Source organism: Gracilinanus agilis, chromosome X (genome assembly GCF_016433145.1).
Source record: "Gracilinanus agilis isolate LMUSP501 chromosome X, AgileGrace, whole genome shotgun sequence".
NCBI lineage: Eukaryota > Metazoa > Chordata > Mammalia > Didelphimorphia > Didelphidae > Gracilinanus > Gracilinanus agilis.
The window spans coordinates 1,668,589-1,687,268 of NC_058136.1; the positions used below are offsets into that span (position 1 = coordinate 1,668,589).

Genomic DNA, 18,680 nt, shown 5'->3' on the forward strand with positions numbered 1-18,680 from the left:
TGTGTGTGTGTGTGTGTGTGTGTGTGTGTGTGTGTGTGTGTGTGTGTTTTTAAAAGAATTAATACTAAATATCTCTTTTAAGGTAGAGGAGTAGTAAGGGCTACGCGACTGGAATTAAGTGGCTTGCCCAGGGTCCAAACAGAAGTGTCTGATGGTTATATTTGAACCCAGGTCTTCTCATCTCGGAGCCTGACTCTCAATCCACTGAGCCACCAGCTGCCTCCCCTGACTTATGTCTCTAATCCATGCCCTTTAACTCCAAATCTAGTGCTCAGAGGTCGTTCTTCACTTTTTTTAGAAGGTTAACTGAAAAGTAGAGCCAGTGTCTACCATCTTGGTATTTGCCTTTATGGGGAAGCAGTAAGCTTGTAAAACAAGGCTTAGTCTTACAGTCACAGTTCCTATCCTGCTTTTGTTATTTCCCAACCCTGTGGCAATGGGCAAGCCAGTTTACCCCCTTTGGAGTTGGGAAGAACCCATTTTCTCATTATTATTGTCATGCAGTACTGGCCAGGTTAGAGTTCCTTTGCCCCTCCAGTGAGTATCTTCTCTCTCTGCTCTTTTTTTTCTTTTCTCTCTCTCTTCTTGATTGCTCTTCTGCTCCTCCCCCTACCTACTTACTTGCTGAAGTCACAAAAGGAGATTATATTAATTATATATTACAAAAAGGCTTTTCATTGCTGCTGTTGTTTCCAACCATTTGGCCACAGTCATTTATTTATTTATTAATGCTTATTTTTCTGTTCTGTTTGAATTGAAGCTTCCCAGCCGGTTGGGAGTAAGATTTGGGTCTTATTTAAACTCTTCATCTCTGCCTGCAGATTGGAATGTTTTGTATGCCCTGAGCACTCAATAAATGATGAATTCAGTTGGCTAAAAAAGCATGAAAGAGTTGTGTAGAGTTGTTCATCAGGCCCTCCAGCTGGGCATGCCTCCCCTTTCTGATAAACTTCCATCCATCCTGCATATTATCTTCTATATACCTAGTTGACTACATATTGTCTCTCCCATCATAATTAGAAACCTCAAGAGTAGGAACTGGGGTTTATATTTTTGTTTTGCTTTTCTTTGTATTATTCTGTATCACTTTAGGACAAAAGCTGAAAGGATTAATAAATGCTTATTAATGAATTCCTTATTCCAATATTTGGAAAACTGGATTTTCAAAACCAACAAATTGGCGATAGTTATTGTCCATATCAGTGGTTCCCAAACTTTTTTGGCCTACCACCCCCTTTCCAGAAAAAATATTACTTGGCCCCCTGGAAATTAATTTTTTTAAATTTTAATAGCAATTAATAGGAAAGATAAATGCACCTGTGGCCATCACCGCCCTTCCTGGATTGCTGCAGCACCCACCAGGGGGAAGTGGCGCCCACTTTGGGAATCACTGATCTAATCTATCTCTCATTTTATAACAAGAAACTGAGGCCTGGAGAGACAGAGAGATAAAGTGATTTGCTTTAGTCAAACAGCTAGGAAAGGATTAAATTAGGATTCTGTTGCCTAGTTGAGATTGCATTTTGCTGGGGGGGAGGGAGTGCAGTGCTGGAATTGTCATTTCACTGATCTAAGGATCTCTCAGGGCAGTAAGGGGGCCACAGTGGATAGAGTGTGAGGCCATGCAATTAGGAAGACTCCTCTTCCTGACTTCAAATCCAGCTACCTGTGTGATCCTGGGCAAATTACTTAATCCTGTCTGCCTCAGTTTCCTTATCTATAAAATGAGTTGAAGAAGGAAATGGCAAGCCACTCCAATACCTTTGCCAAGAAAACCCCAAATAAAGTCACAAAGTGTCAGACAGGACCAAAAAAACAACTGAAATGAAAGGAACTCTTGATAAGGAAAATTCTTCTATCAAAGCAGAAGAATTTTAAGAGAGCTGCTTAGAGTGACTTGCCTAGGGTCACAGGGCCACTGGGTATCAGAGAAAGGCATTGAGATACAAAAGAAAAAAAAAACTCCAATGTTTTTGGATTCAGAAGCTTTCAAATTCCACTTTGAACATACAATGTCTGAACAATATTGGGCAAGCCATTAACTGCTTCATCTGTCAACTGAGACTGTCAGACTGCTGGTCTTTCAGGTTCCTCTTTCTAGCTCTAGATTTAGTTTCCTATTTTCTGTTGTTGTTCAGCTGTTTCAGTCATGCCAGATTCTCTGTGATGCCATTTGGGATTTTCTTGGCAGAGATACTGGAGTAGTTGGCCATTTCCTTCTCCAGCTCATTCTTACAGATGAGGAAACTGAGGTAAACTTGTCCAGGGTAGTAAATGTTTGAGAGCAGATTTGAACTAAGGAAGATGAGTCTTCCTGACTCCAGGCCCAGCACTCAATTTACTGTGCCAACAGCGAGCTGCCCCTATTTTATAGCCCTCTAGATTTGGAGGTCTGCCCTCTGTCAACTATGACACAATACTGCAAAGCATTTATAAAGAAAGGGAGGGGGCAGCTAGGTAGGCTCAGTGGATTGAGAGCCATGCCCCAAAACAGGAGGTCTTGGGTTCAAATGTGAGCCCAGACACTTCCTATCCGTGTGACCTTGGACAAGTCATTTAACCCCCACTGCCTAGAGAGTTTACCACTTTTCTGCCTTAGAACTAATACATAGTATTGATTCTAAGATGGAAGGTAAGGATTTACTAAAGAAGAAAAAAGAAAGAAAAGAAAAGAAGTTCAAAATCAAGGGATCACTACTCCAAAGTTTAAGGGGTGTCTCAGCCATGGACTGAGTTTGGGAGGGAAGGGAGGATCTCTTTGGAACAACTGGAAAGGGAAGTGTAATATCCAAAGAAAGGAATTCCTCTGAGCAACTACTGAGGAATGAGGGTACGTGAAGAGGCCAGTCTCAAGTTAAATACTTACCTTAGGTATCTGAGAGAGTCACCATTTCCAAAAGATACTGAATTCCATAACAGTCTTTGCATTGAGACCTTGCAGGTGAGAAACCAGTGGGAGGGAGGGCGGGAGACAGACCATAATTACATACAGTATTTATTTGTATGCTGATTGGCTATGCTTTCTTATGGATGGTTGTGTATAGTTGCACTCTGGCTTAGGGAAAAATCTCCCATGCAAAAATCTCAATTTCTAAAGCCATCAAATTATGGGGTGATTATCCATGCCACCTCCTCCTGGAAGCCATTCCTGATATTCCTGATCTTTAATGACCTCTTCCAACAACCACCCACCACCATAGCATACAATATTCTTTAGGGAGGTGTGAAGCCAATTGCTATCTGGGTATGTGTTCTATCCCTCTACCAGACTTGGGGCAGGAGCTTAATCTTAGCTAAATTTTGTAATGCCCCTAAAGCACCACAGAGTACTCTATACAAAGAAGGCTTTAAATCAGTGGTTCCCAAACTTTTTTGGCCTACCGCCCCCTTTCCAGAAAAAATATTACTTAGTGCCCCTGGAAATTAAATTTAAAAAAATTTTAATAGCAATTAATAGGAAAGATATATGTATTAATGTTTCTACCTTTTTTGTAAAATATAGTAAAGAAAGGTGTAAATTAGAAACATTGAACTTTGAAATTATGAAACTATTTATTGAACTCAGAATAGAATGTAATACAAAAAAGTTAAAACATTCGAAATCCCAAATATACCTGTGGCCATCACAGCTCCCCTGGATTGCTGCAGCACCCACCAGGGGGTGGTGGCACCCACTTTGGGAATCATTGCTTTAAATAAATGTTGGCAGGATCTGAATTCATACTACAAAAAGGATCTTTCACATTGAAAAAGGCTTCATTGCAGAATTTCTTTAAATGCAGAGCTCCCCTAGTGAATGGAAGTATGTGTTTACAGATTATTTGCCTCAGAATGAAGCTAAAAGAAACCTTAGAGGACCACTTTGTTTAATCTCTTTGATTTTACAGGTGAGGAAATCAAGACTGGTCAGGTAAAGTACAGAAGAGTATAGAACAATAAACAATAGATTTGGAGAAAGATGACCAGGTTTCAAATCCCAGCTCTTCTATTCAAGTCACTTCTGTTCTCTGGGTCCCACTTTTCCTCATCTGTAAAATGAGAGTGTGATTAGATAATTTATAAGGGCTTTTCCTGCCAAATGTAAATCGGATCATCCTTGACTTGACATACATGACTGCAAATTTGTAGCAAAAGCTGCAAAACTAGAACCCAGGATGCTCTCAGAAAAACCTGGGAAGACTTAAATAAACTGAGGCAAAGTGAAATGAGCAGAACCAGGAAATATATAGTACATATAACCGGAAACATTTTATGATGACCCACTGTGAATGACCAGTTATTCTTAGCAATATAATAATCCAAAACCATTATGAAGGACTTATAATGAAAAATGTCAGAGAAAGAACTAATGGAATCCGAATGCAGATTGAAACATACTTTAAAAATTTTTATTACTCTTGTTTATTACTTTTGGCCTGCATTTTCATTTGCAATATGGGTAACATGGAAATGTTCTGCATGAATGCTCATGGATAATCTATATCAAATTATTTGCCTTCTCAAGGAGGGAAGAGAAAAGGGAGAGAATTTGAATTCAACATTTAAAAAAATGAATGTTAAAATTTTTTGTTTAACTGTAATTGAGAAAAAAATTAAATGTAAAAAACCCTTTAAAACCTATAATTCTTCTACTTTTAGAGCTTTGCTCTTCATACCATACCACTGTTTCCAAAGTTTCGCTTTTCGGAGATGCCAAATATATCTCTAAAATTATCAAGGAAGTTAATGGGAAAGGGATTCAATTTACGGAACCAAGATTATATTCACATACATTCATATTCAAAAGCACACCTATAATGAAGAGGACTGCATGGTCACTGTTATGTTTTGAGAGTCATGAGATATACACACACACACAGATATTATTTCCCTTCCAATCCCCTCCTCCTTTCAAGCACGATGATTTATAGCACCGGTCACTTAAGATCATGACCCTGTCCTAAAGCATCTGGCTGGCTACCAAAGAAAATCTAGCCCTCCACACCAAGTGCCAAGGTCAGCAGCAAATGATGAAATCAGGAAAGTTGTTTTTTTTTTTTTCCCTTCCCCTCTATTCCATTCTAGGTGACTCACAGATTTAGACTTCAATACTCTGGCTCCACAGTGTTAGGTTTTTTTTGGCTCCTGAGCAAAATGTACTTTTCCAAAGTACATTTATTAAACTTTGGGGCCTGATTTTGCAATTTTCTGGCACTGGGATGGCCAGTTCTGCACAAGCACAATCTGTCCTAAAGGGAAGATGTCTGAAGAATGTCCTCCCTTTCCCCTCCCTCTCCTGGAGTGGAAGAAGAGCCTTCCACCTCCTGACAATGTTATATTCCTGAGACTACCTCCATCGCTTCCCTTCCTCTCAAAGAGGACTTCAAAACTCCCATCAATTCATTTTAAGCTAGAAGCGACCTTAGAGATCTTTCTGCTCCAACTCTCTCATTTTTCAAACTTAAGAAATTGAGGTCCAGAGCTGAGATGGGACCTAAGCAAGGTCACACTGGTAGGGTTAAGGGACCAGGACTCAGAGATTCTTGACTCCAAGTCTACTATACTATGTTGCCTTGTTTGACAAGGTAATAAAGTTGGAGCTGGAAGGGTCCTCAGCAATCTTTTATTCCAGCTCCCTCACTGAGAGATGAAGAAACTAGAATGCCAGTGCAATGTGTCTCCACCCAGGCTAGGATCTGATTTCAAAACCACATGACAGAATTATGGAGAAGCCAAAGAGATACTGATCAAATCCAAATAAATCCAGAAAAGGTGAAAGAGGACAGAGGGAAGAGATGCAGGAGGGAAAGAGTAAGTAAGGCAGAGGGAAGGGGAGAGTCCTGATGCCCCTAGTCCCTAGTCTGGCTCCTCATTACCAGTCTTGGCCATTTTTTTGTTTCTCAAAAGCATAGGTGAAAAAACTGAAAAGCTAGTTGGAAAAGGTCCACAAGTGGGTCCCTGGCACCTGCCATGGATTTGGGTCTTGAACACCTAAAAAGGAATCAATTTCCTAATTTTAAAAAATCCTCTAATTTGGATTTCCAAAATCTGGTTTCCACGTAGTGGACACATGTATATAATGTACGCAAACCCAATCTAATACAAACTGGCACATAAAATTTTTTCTTATTCTTTTTTTTTTTAAACCCTTACCTTTTTTAAAAAAACCTTTACTTTGTATTGGTTCCAAGGCAGAAGAGTGGCAAGGGTAGGCAATGGGAGGTCAAGTGACTTGCCCAGGGTCACACAGCGGGGAAGTGTCTGAGGTCAGATTTGAACCTAGGACCTCCCATCCCTAGGCCTGGCACTCAATCCACTGAGCCACCCAGCTGCCCCCATTAAATTTTTTTATTCTTAAATGTACCAACAACAAGAACAATGGCTTTGGAATCAAAAGATTTGGATTCAAATATTCAGATCCTGGTTGTGCTATTTACTAGTTGGGTGATTATGAGGTAGTCATTGGAAGCTCTCAGCTTTCTATCTCGCTTAGGGCAGGCAGATAGGTTATCCCTATCAAACACAGAAGTTAAGCCTTTAATAATGGTAGGGACAGTTAGGTGGCACAGTGTATAGAGTGCTAGGACTGGAGTTAGGAAAACTCATCTTCCTCAGTTCAAATCTAGTTTCGGATGCCAACTAGTTGCGTGACTATAGCCAAATCGCTTAACCGTGTTGATATCAGTTTCCTCATCTGTAAAATGAACTGGAGAAGGAAATGGCAAACCACTTCAATCTTTGCCAATCAGCCAGTTAATAGAGTCAAATATGTAAGATTTAAAGAGTGAGGACCTGGAATCTAGCTATAGGTCCATGATCCAAGTCACCTAAGTTCTTTGGATATAATTCTTCATCTATAAAATGAAGAGATTGGTCTAGGTAAGCTCCAAGGTCCTTTCCAGTTCTAAATCCTACCATCTTAAGTTCCCTTATGTAGGTCTTTTCCTCTCTAAAGCAGGGTTCTTTGCCTTTTTTGTGTTACAGACCTTTTGGGCAGTTTACTGAAACTTATGCCCCCTTTGGAGAAAAATGTTTTGTTGTGTATCTTCCTAACTGAAAGAAGAGCTAAATTTCAGTCTGAAGTTAGTAAAAATAAAGACATAATTTTTTTTCCATCCAAGTTACTGGGACCATTGAAATCAAGTTAAGAATCCCTTCTATAAATGTGAGTAGCTCAATATTTTATAGAGTGCTTTAAGGCTACAAAGCGCTTTATGTCCATTTATCTCATTTGATGTTCATAACACTGTAAAGGAAACTGAGAAAGTATTATCTTTATAGACTCAAGAGTGGTGAAGTAACTCACCTAAGGTCACTCAGCTAAAAAATGACAGAATGGGGATTAGAATACAGGTTCTCATCCTGGAGTAATAATCTGATATAGTTCATATTCAGTCAACTTCCTTCCAAGAGATTCATGGTACAACCTCAAGCAAATACAGACCCTCAGTAAATATTTGTTGATGGTGACTAAACTCCTTCAGCATATAACTTATCAAATTTTTTTAACTTTTATTTAATTTAATTCAACACCCAACTATTGTGTTCAGAACACTATGCTTGGTTAGGAGCTCATTCCTTTCAATTCAAAGGATCACAGGTTGCAGAGCTAGGAAGGGACTTAAGAGATCATTAAGGTCAGTGATTCTTTTTGTGTGTGTGAGAGAGGTTAGGTGGCTTGTCCAAAATGGTACAACCAGTTAAGTAACAGAGCTGAGAATTGATTCTAAGTGCTCTGACTCTTTCTGTCAATTCAGCCATCACTGATTAAAGGGCTAATTAGGCCTGTGGTCAGTGGATTGTGCACTCCCAAAAGGTCCTAATGAGTAAGACAAAGTTTAGATGAATGGGGCCCTCTTTCTTCGTGGAGCTGGCAGTTTAATAATGGGATTGGGTACAAATCAAAATACAAATAACAACATGAAATTTTATTTTTACATTATTTATTTTTTTTTAAAGTGCCCTAACTTTCTGTCCTGGAATTGATATGTATCAATTCCAAGGCAGAAGAAGGGGAAGGACTAGGCAACTGGGCTTCAGTGATTTGCCCAGGGTCACCCAGTTAGGAAGTGTCTGAGATCAACTTTGAACCTAGGACCTCCCATCCCTAGGCCTGACCAGCCACCTAGCTGCTTCTATGATATGGTATTTTATTTTATTTTTTAAGCTTCACCCAAGGATTTTATTTTTCATATTTCTATATTATTCACTTTTTTGAGTAAGTAATCTTATAAAATCAAAAATTCACTTAACCCTGTTTGCCTCAGTTTCCTCATCTGTAAAATGAGTTGGAGAAGGAAATGGCAAACCACTTCAGTATCTTTGCCAAGTAAACCTCAAATAGGATTACATAGAGTCAGACACAACTGAAAGGAATGAATGACATTTTCTTAGGTGTTCTTGAACTTAGCTTCTAGTTGCAAAACTGGCCCCCTTTAGCAAGGAGAAAACAAAGGCAACTAGAGAAATTTATTATTAGGTATTGCTTGAAGGGATAGAACTGGGTGGAAATCACTAAGGGGTAGATTTTTAGTTTGGTGAATGGAGGACCATGCCGACAATTGCCTCTGGAATAGGAGCTAGACTGTCTAACAAGTACCTTGTCAAGTGAGAGTCTTTTAGCAGAGTTTGGAACATAAAATGGCAAGGATGTTTTAAAAAGGCATTCCTTGGGGACAGCCAAGTGGCTCAGTGGATTGAGAGCCAGGTCCAGAGATGGGAGGTCCTAGTTTCAAATCTGGTTTCAGACATTTACAAGCTGTGTGACCCTGGGCAAGTCACTTAACCCCCATTGCCTAGCCCTTACCACTCTTCTGCCTTGGAACTAGTATTCATTCTAAAATGGAAGATAAGGGTTAAAAAATAATAAGAAAAATAAAATAAAAAGGCCTTCTTATGACTAGAATGAGGTTTGATCAAATGTCAAGGTTTTATGATTCCCCTGTTTACAAAACCAAAATCAAATTGCTAATGGACAAAATTTGTCAATTAGGCTCCACTATCCTTTAGACCTTTTTGGCTGTGAGAACCACAAATGCCACATTTTTTAAAATGTAATTTCATGAGAGCCGTACAGTGCTCACAGTGCCGCTCCTGTAACAGTGCCTGAAAAAAAAAATTGACTTTATGGCTCCTGCAGAAAGAGCCATACCTGGCCCTCAAAAGAGCCAGATATGGCTCAAGAGCCATACATTGCCAACCCCTGCTTTAGACTCTCCCCAGACTCTTCTCTCAACTATGTATTCATATTCAAATGAATTCTAACAAGATTTATTAAGTTCCTTTCCATGAATATTTGCACAGTAAAAGAAGACAATCTTGTAATCCAAGGGAAGAGAGGAATTTTAGCTATAAGGTTCTGGTAGGTAGATTTGGATATTTTGTGCTGAGGAGCTTTCTTCTCTGTGTTCCTCTAATCCCACATGGCCCCAGAATAGAGAGAGATATCTATATTAAGCCTTTCATTTTATAAATGAGGAAAATGAGGTCCAAGAAATTGAGGCATCATGGGAAGAACTTGGTAAAGAAATTCTGGGCTGTTATTAAAATTCTCTCGAGAACCTGATTTTTAGGTAAGAATAATAAGTTTATTAATTATATCAGGTCAGCATCATAACAGATAAAGTAATATAGGTTTTCATGGCTCTCTCATGACCAGGAATGACCCAAGCTGAGTCACACAGCTTAATAAATAGTTTTAGGACCTCATTATTTAGATACTCCAACCTTGAACATCAAAGATATCTTTAACTGCTTTTCTGTCTTTGAGTTGTTTCTAAGATAGAAAGTAAGGGCTAGGTAGCTCAATGGAGAGAGAGCTAGTAATGGTGACAGAAGTCCTAGGTTCAAATCTGGCCTCAGACACTTCCTAGTTGTGTGACTGGGCAACTCACCACCACCACACTGGCTCCCCATTGCCTAGCACTTTATTGTTTTACTGATATTTACTGATATTTAGTATCGATTCCAAGACAAAAAGTAAGAGTTTAAAAAAAACAACAAAAGAACTACAGGTATCTGTGTTTGGCCCTGTGCTACTACTTAACATGTTTATCAATGGCTTGGATAAAGATGTGGATATTCTGTATGCTTTGCAGAAGAAACCAAACTGTTTGGGATAATAAGCACAGAGGAATGTGTAGTCAGGATACAAAGGTATCTTGACAGGATGTAACATTTGGAGGAATCAAATAAGATGAAAGCCAGAGAGACAATGTGGCATCTTGCAATAGGGTACCAAAAAATCAGCCTTATTCATATGAGATTGGGAAGGCATGATTAGACGATAATTGTTTGGCAAACAAAAAGATCTGGGGGTTTTAGTGGACTGCAGGCATGATATAAGCCAGCAGTGCAATATGGGTTGAGATGTAATTAATAGGCCTATTGTGCTCTGCCCAGGTTAGATAACATCCAGATTATTAAGCTCAGTTCTGGGCACTTTGGTTTAAAAAGGGCATTGATTGGTCAGCTGGGTGGCTCAGTGAAATGAGAGTCATGCCTAGAGATGGATGCTCCTAGGTTTAGATTTGATCTCAGATGCTTTCTAGCTGTGTGACCTTGGGTAAATCTCTTAACCCCCACCCATTCCCTAGCCCTTATTGCTCTTCTGTCTTGGAACCAATACACAACATTGATTCTAAAAGAGAAGGCAAAAGACCTTCCTTGTGTTTGTCCTATGAGCATCGGCTGAAGGAAGTAGGCATGTTTAAGCTCTGCTGTTGTTGATATTGAGTTATTTCAGTCTTGTCTGACACTTTGTGACCCTACTTAGAATTTTCTTAGCAAAGACCCTGGAGTGGTTTGCTATTTCCTTCTCCAATTTATTATAAAGATGAGGAAACTGAGACAAACAGGGTTAAATGGCTTGCCCAGAGTCACACAGCTAGGAAGTGTCTGAGGTCAGATTTGAACCCAGTCTTCCTGACTCCAGGCTCGGCATTCAATGAGTCATCTACTTGCCTCATATTTAACCTCAAGAAGAGAAAACCTAATGGAGACATGATCTTCAAGAAGGTAAAAGTCCTGTTTTGTTTTGCCCCAGAGGACAGACCCAGGAGCAATGAGTGGAAGTTGCCAAGAGGTTCATTTAAATTTGATAATCCAGGGAAACTTCCTAACAATTAGAGCTGTCCAGACATGGTATGTCCTGCCTCCAGAAGTGGTGGGTTCTCTTTCCTTGAAGGTCTTCAAGCAGAGTCTGGTTGCCCATTTGTCAGTATGTTATGGTGATTTCTTTCAGGTACTTAGTTGGACTAGATGACCCCTGAGATCTCTTCTCTCAAATTCTGGCATTCTATGGTCTAAGTCTCTTTCAGCTCTAATGCTCTACAACTCAGGTCACAAAGAAAAAACTCGATAGCCCACAAAGAAAAGCTTGGAGGCCATGAGGGAAGAAGACTATTAGGAAGCATCTACCTCTCAACTCATTTGATTCTTTTCTTTTTTTTTTTAACCCTTACCTTCTGTCTCAGAATCAATACTGTATATTGGTTCCCCAAGGCAGAAGAGTGGTAACAGCTAAGCAGTAGGGGTTAAATGACTTGCCCAGAGTCACACAACTAGGAAGTGCCTGAGACCAGATTTAGACCCAGGATCTCCCATCTCTCGGTGTAGCTCTCTATCCACTAAGCCACCTAGTTGCTCCCCCTCCCCCTTCATTTGATTTTTATAATTGTTCTGTGAATGAGACAGAGCAAGGATCCTCTTCATTTTATAGAGGAAATGGAAACCCAAAGAGAAGTGACTTGGCCAAATCTCACAGCCAAGCCAGGGGCAGAGCTTGGCCCAGAATGTGAGTCCCCAGGGTCTAAGTCTCCTTTTTCCTTAAATATGTCCTGACATCCCCCAGGTAATGGAGATTGAAACTATTCTTACCTCTCCCTCAAGAGGCCACTGCTGATGTTACCAATAGTCAAATGTCCTGTCACTACTACTTCAGCTCTTGCATTGCCCCCCTCTAGCCTCCTCCCTGTAGAAACTGAGCCTTGGGCTGTGGAGGAAAAGGAGGTGGTGGTGGCCCTGACCTCAGCACACAAGCCCAGAACATCTGCATCCCTGCTGCTTCTGAAAGCTACAGAGGGGAAGGAACAAAGCAAACATCAGGTCTGGAGGAAGAAAGGCAAAGGTCGAAGCAAAGCATGACCACATAAATGGGAGAGTCACAGTACAGTGAGGTCAGCTGGTGATAGGAAGATGTAGTCCTCGGAGCTGAAGGTCTGAAGGCCTGGGTTCTAATTCTACTATGTCATTCCTAGCTGTGTGGATCTAAATAAGGCACTTTACCTATGCAAAACAAGGATCATCCCTTCCCAACCTACCTGACTGAGCTGTTGCAATCCTATGCTTCTCTAAGCAGTATTGACAATACACAGAAACCTGGCTAATGATTTTTATAGTGTTTACTATGTGTTCACTATGCTAAACCCATAATTATTTCACTTGATTCTCACAACAACCCTGGGAGAAAGGTGTTATTATTATCCCCATTTTACAGGAAACTGAAGCAGACAGATTAAGTGACTTGTCCAAGATCACACAGCTAGTAATTGTCTGAGGCTGGATTTGAATACTAGACTTCCTGACTCCAGGCCCCTTATTCTATCCACTGTGCTACTGGTGGAAAGGCACTTTCAAAAGGCAGTGAGAAGACTAGCAGAGCTGAAGGGAAGGAGCCTGGCAGGGAATAGCAGGTGGAAGACAAAGTGCAGTTACTACAATGTCGCACCTTCTTATGCAACTATTGCCAGGCGAGCATGCGTCCATTCCCTTTCCCCTGCAACTCTGTATGGCAGTGCTAGATGCCATTTCCTATCATCTCTGAACATGAAACTACTGCCCCGGTGAGACTGGAAGTTAATTTCTCATTAAGAACTATTTACTGGTGGAGGGGCAGCTGGGTAGCTCAGTGGATGGAGAACCAGGCCTAGAGATGGGAGGTCCTGGGTTCAAATCTGGCCTCAGACACTTCCCAGCTGTGTGACCCTGGGCAAGTCACTTGTCCCCCATTGCCTTCCCTTACCACTCTTCTGCCTTGGAGCCAATACACAGTATTAACTCCAAGACGGAAGGTAAGGGTTTAAAAAAAAATAGAGTTTACGTTCTAATGGGAGGGAATGACACTGAAGATGGGAGCAGAAAGAGGTACTTTCCAACAGAAAGTTTCTGAGATGGTAAGTGGGACCATAGGGGAGCAGATAAACAGACACACTCCATCCAGGAACAATGTCAGGTTGATATGAACATGATTCATGGTTTCAGAACTGTGTTGGGGGTGAGGAGGTGGAGAAGGAAAGGGTATGATGCATGTGATAGTGGGAAAAGAAAGTGTTCTGTGGCAGAGCTGGGGCTTCCCTGAAATACTGTTTAGGGAGGAACACTCGCCAATTAGCCAAAGTGAAGCATGGTCTCTGGAGTAGGTGGCAAAAGAAGTTAGTAAATAAAGATGGTAGGCATGAATGGGAATCAGGTTTTGCAGTGAATAATTAGTAGGGCTAAGAAAGTTCAGATAGCTGAGGTCTTTGTTTTTAATTGGTAACAGTGAAAATGGAAAAATGGGAGACAGATATTGAGAGAAAAAAGACAGAAAGCAGAGGAAGGAAGAGCTGTGGGACTGCCCATAATTAAAATGATGGGATGAAAAGAACCCAGACTCTCAGGAGTTTGCTTAAAATTAATTAACTCAGAAGACAGATAGCCTGGGCTACCATCCAGCAGGATGCTTTTATCTTATCCTAACTAGAACCAGATATGAATGAAAAGTGCCCTGATATAGTGATCACCAAGAACTGCCTTGGGTCCCACATCTGACAGGAGGAGAAAGTTACTCTAGATTCAGGCCATCATTGGGGTAAAAGTTACCTGCACCCAAGAAGTGATCTATGCATTTGAATTATCTATTAAGGGAGAAAAGTTAGAAATCGGGCTCTTTCACCGTCCTATTTGGAATTTCTGTGTATATGTGTGTGTGTGTGTGTCTGTGTATATCCAGACATAAATAGACACAGACACAGACACAAGCACATACACACACACACACACACACACACACACACACACACACACACACAAATTTATCTCCCAGGATTGCTGTGAGGATCAAATGAGATAACTATCAAATGCTTAGCATAGTATGTGGCACATAGTAAACAAGAAACAATAGCCAAGTGTTAGGTTTACCATTAAGAGAAAAAAAACAGTCCAAAGGCTGAGAAAGTTTGATGTTAATTCAATTCTCTTGATAATCATCTGTTAAGCATCTACTTTGGGGGAGGGCAAATGAGACAGGAAATGTCAACAAAACACTGCCCTTACCCTCAAGAACCTTCTAATCAAGATAAAAGCAGATAGCTGTAATGCAGATCACAAAATAAGAATACTGGAAATTATAGAATAAAATGCTAGGAAAGCAAGTGGCTGGGGTGAGAGTAAAAAGAAGATAGGACTAAAAGGGAAGGACCCTCACCCACCATTGTGATGACAACAACAACAAAAGGAATTAAGCTAATAAAAAAAAAAAGGGAAGGAAGCTTGGTCCATAAGGGATAAAAAAAAACAATCTGGTTTTAGGAGCAAACAGAGTATGATCCAATTGGACTAGAGCACAGAATGCTAAAAGATGATAATGAGATAAGGGAATAGAACAGATAGTTGGGAAAGGGAATAGAATGGCAAACAAAGGAGTAGACAATAGGAAACCATTGAAGATTTTTTGAGCAAAAGAGTGACAGGATTTTATTGATAATAATAGCTTACATTTACATATTTTGAAAGACATCCAAGGCTAACTGGAGCCCAAAAGATCAGAGTTCAAGTCCCACCTCTAGTATGTACTGTGTGACTAAGAAAGTCATTTGACTTCTCACTGGTTGCTCTAGGCAATTATAAGTTACAGAGAAGGTGGCAAGCTACACTGGTGCAAGGAGTTTCCTTACCGTAAGCCAGGGATTTTAAAACTTTTTAGTCAAGACCTGCTGGGGACCTGCTGTGCAGTTCCAGGATCCCACCTGAGACTTTGTCATACAAAATGGGTTTGATGGTCCCTGGCAAAGACCCTTTTACACTCTTGAAAATGTTGGCCCTTGAAGAGCTTTTACTAATGTGGATTACATTTATTCATATTAACCATTTTTGAAATTAGAATGTCAGTATTATTATAAGTTTTGATGCCTCAGGATACAAATATACAGAAAAACCCTTACCTTCCATTTTAGAATCAATACTAAGAGCTGTAAGGGCCAGAGTCAATGGGGGTTAAGTGGCTCAGGTAACAGAGCTAGGTGACATTCCACTTTTGAATATAATTGTTGGACTTTCTGAAATGAAGTTTCAGCCAAATGTGAAGCAGCATTATGAAGATCTGACTCAAAAGGTACAGAAAAGAAACACTCTCTAAGTTTCTCTCAATCCCTTCAAGCAAACTGGTTTCATGTTGGAAAGAGAGATGCCCTCAGCATCATCTCCAGAACTGGCCTCTCTCAAGAACTTTCTTTAGAATAGGAGCATGACCAATAAACTAAGACAATAACAAGTGAAAGAGGCTATCTTGAGAAAGTGCTAAGAGTCACTGAACAAACTATTCAGAAAGGAGATTCACTGTTATACAAGGAATCCTCTTTTGATGTTCTTGTTTATAAAGAGAAATGATTGTTTTTTCATGTGTGTCATGTTCATCATTAAAAAAAAAATTTACACCAAACTTTAAGGTTTACTGGAGATATTCAAGGGACTCCAAAAGCCATCTATTTCTAACATTTCATTTTATAGGTAGGCTAAGTGACTTATAAAATACATAACAAACATCGAACCTGAACTCGGGTTTTCTTTATAGGATCAAAGATTTAGAGCTGGAGAAGACCTTAGAGTTCATCTGATTGAATCTCTTTGTTCTATACTTAACAACTTGAACAAGGTCACACAATTAGTAACAGATGGAGGATTCAAATCCAGGTCTTCTGACTCCAAAATCAGCTCTTCCCATTGTGCCATGCTGCCTCTTAAGCACTAGATGACCAGCTGCCAAGAGATAACACAGAAGAGATTCCTAGGGTTGGAAATTGTAATGGTGTAAGGGTACACAGAGACAATCTAGTCCAGCTCTCTGATTTTAGAAAAGTAAAAATGGAGTTCCCCCAAGAGACTGGGGGCAGCTAGATGGCACAGTTGATTGAGGGTCTAGGGTCAGGAAGACCTGAGGTCAAATCTGGTTTCAGACATTTCCTAGCTGTGTTTCCTTGGGCAAGTCACTTAACTCTGTCTCAGTTTCCTCATTTGTAAGATAAGCTAAAGAATGAAATGACAAGTCACTCCATTATTTTTGCCGAGAAAACCCTAAAAAGAGCCAAGAAGAGTTTTGCTTAGCTAAATAGCTGAGCAACAAGAGAAGATGAGACATTAAGTCAAACACATCAAATGCCTACAAATCCAGGGGTATCTTATAATATTCCTGCATTGGGGCTAGCAGGATGAGTTTGATGTTCTCTAAAGTAAAGGTTCCTTCTAGTTCTAAGATGTTATCTATGACTTTTTCTTCAGCAAAGACTAAACAAAGTGGGAACTATCAACACATCAGAAAGCAAACATGATTTAGAACCTCAAGACCCAACTTGTGGTTCTCATTTTACAATTTCCTGGCTTGTGTGATTTTGGCCAATCTATGAAACAACCCTGAGCCTCAATTTCCTAATTTATAAAATGGAAATAATAATTGCTTTCACAATCTACCTCCTAGAACAAGTAGTAGGCTGTTAATAAATGCTTGATTGATTGAGAGACAAAAAGATAATGGATGCATTTTAAGCCACTTCACCTGCGCTATCATTATTCAAAGAACTAAACTTTTTTAAAAGTGATTTTCTTTTAATTTTTTCATTAATTTTAAATTAAATTTAAAAAGTTTTTCATAGTTACATAATTCATGTTCTCTCCCTCCCCTCTTCCCTCCCCCTTCCCAGAGGTGACAAGAAATTCCACTGGATAATACATACATTATCACTCAAAACCTATTTCTTCAAAGAACTATTTTCAATAAAAGAAATGGAGTATGGTAGAAAAGGCATCACATTTAGAGGTGGGAGCCTCAGGTTTGAATTCTGGCTTCCATATTTTCTATCTATGCAACTGTAAGTCACTTAATTCCATTACACTATATATTTATACACACACACACAAACATATATAGATACATGTATACACACACCATATGTAATACATATACTGTATACAGTATTACTATATATATTACTACATAAACAGTATATATAGATACACTGGTATATGGGCACATGTATATATGTGTGTCTACACGTATAGACATACGCATGCATGTATTCATACTATATCTTGCCTCCCTCATTTGACTGTGAGGAACAATGTGGTTCCAGGGTAGGAACCACATTTTCCGTGTTTTGAATCCTCAGTGATTAGCACAGTGCCTGGTACACAGTAAGCAGATAATAAATGCTCTCTGTCAGACAAAGTCTCTGGGTCTCCCTTTGCTCCTCTGCAATAAAAGATAAGAAACAAACTACAGGAAAAGTGCCTGCTATATCCATGTGAGTGGCTGGTACCAACCACGAAGGAAGCAAATATTTCATTGGCATACTCTAGGTGCTGCCCAATTTAGAAGCAAGAATTATTTGAAAGAAAATAAGTAAATAATAATCCAGGAGCCAGATCACTGGGAGGTCTGTTGGTAGTCCAATAAATGAGCTGCAGAAGCAGAGAATAATGTCTGAGGGACAAGAGGGTCCAAGAAGTCCAACTGATAGCTCAGGTAAAAGGCCTGAAAAACCAGAATTCTAAACTCAAGTAACCCTGGTCACACCCCTGACCCTGGAGAGGGAAAAAAAACCCATCCCCAAACCAAACAACAGAACTCTAGTCACCTAAGTTGTAGGGGGTGGGGGGAGATGGAGAAAGGAGCATAAAGTAAGTAGGGATGGAATGTGGGTCTTTGGAGTCAGAAGGAAAGAAAGATAAGGAAGTAGCTCTGGAAACAATGGAAATGGAGGTGGGGCAGTTTATAAAGAGAGGCTCAACTTCCCTTCCCCTCACCTCAAGAGCCCTGCTGGGGGAGGGGAAGGGAAGGAGGAGGTGTGGGAGAGGAAGTACGCAAACTCAGCAGGAAGGTCAGTGTTCAAAAAAGAAATGTGAGCAAACCTACCTCCAGAAGAGGGGGGAGGTCTCTAAGCTAGCTGAGAAAGTTTCTGAATGACTGGCTGGAATGGAGCCCTGCTGCCTCTCTTGGGAACCTGGGCGCAGGCAGCCAGGGACCATGGATCATCAAAACAGGAAAAAAATCATAAAGCAAAAATGTTCAAGTAAGGAGACTGGTATTTATAGGGAACAGCCCTGTATGAGGCTGGAGGGAGGGGGAGCAATGGGAGAAAGGGAGAAAACTGACTCGAGAATGTCTCAAGGGCAAGGTGTAGTGGAAAGGGCCCTGGATTTGCAGAAAAGGGCCAAGGCTCTGCCAACTGGATCCCTCATCCTTCCTGGTCCTCAGTTTCTTTTTCTATAGAATGAGCTTGATGTGGATGGTCCCTTCTAACTCTATATTTTGGTTTAAGCAACAAAGGTTCCAGGGCCCAGGAAAAGCTTTCAAAACCAAGTATGGGCAAAAGAAAACACGCAAAAGTGCTCTCTCTCTCTCTCTCTCTCTCTCTCTCTCTCTCTCTCTCTCTCTCTCTCTCTCTCTCTCT

At 40.3% G+C, this 18,680-nt stretch overlaps 1 protein-coding gene across 1 annotated transcript in view; it reads right to left on the bottom strand.

Moving 5' to 3' along the window:
- Positions 1-18,680, bottom strand: part of LOC123253452 — a 126,259-nt gene that overhangs the window by 60,173 nt on the left and 47,406 nt on the right. Inside the window, exon 4 of the mRNA XM_044682645.1 lies at positions 11,857-12,052. Coding sequence (XP_044538580.1) covers positions 11,857-12,052 — 196 coding nt within the window. The remainder of the gene's footprint in view (positions 1-11,856; positions 12,053-18,680) is intronic.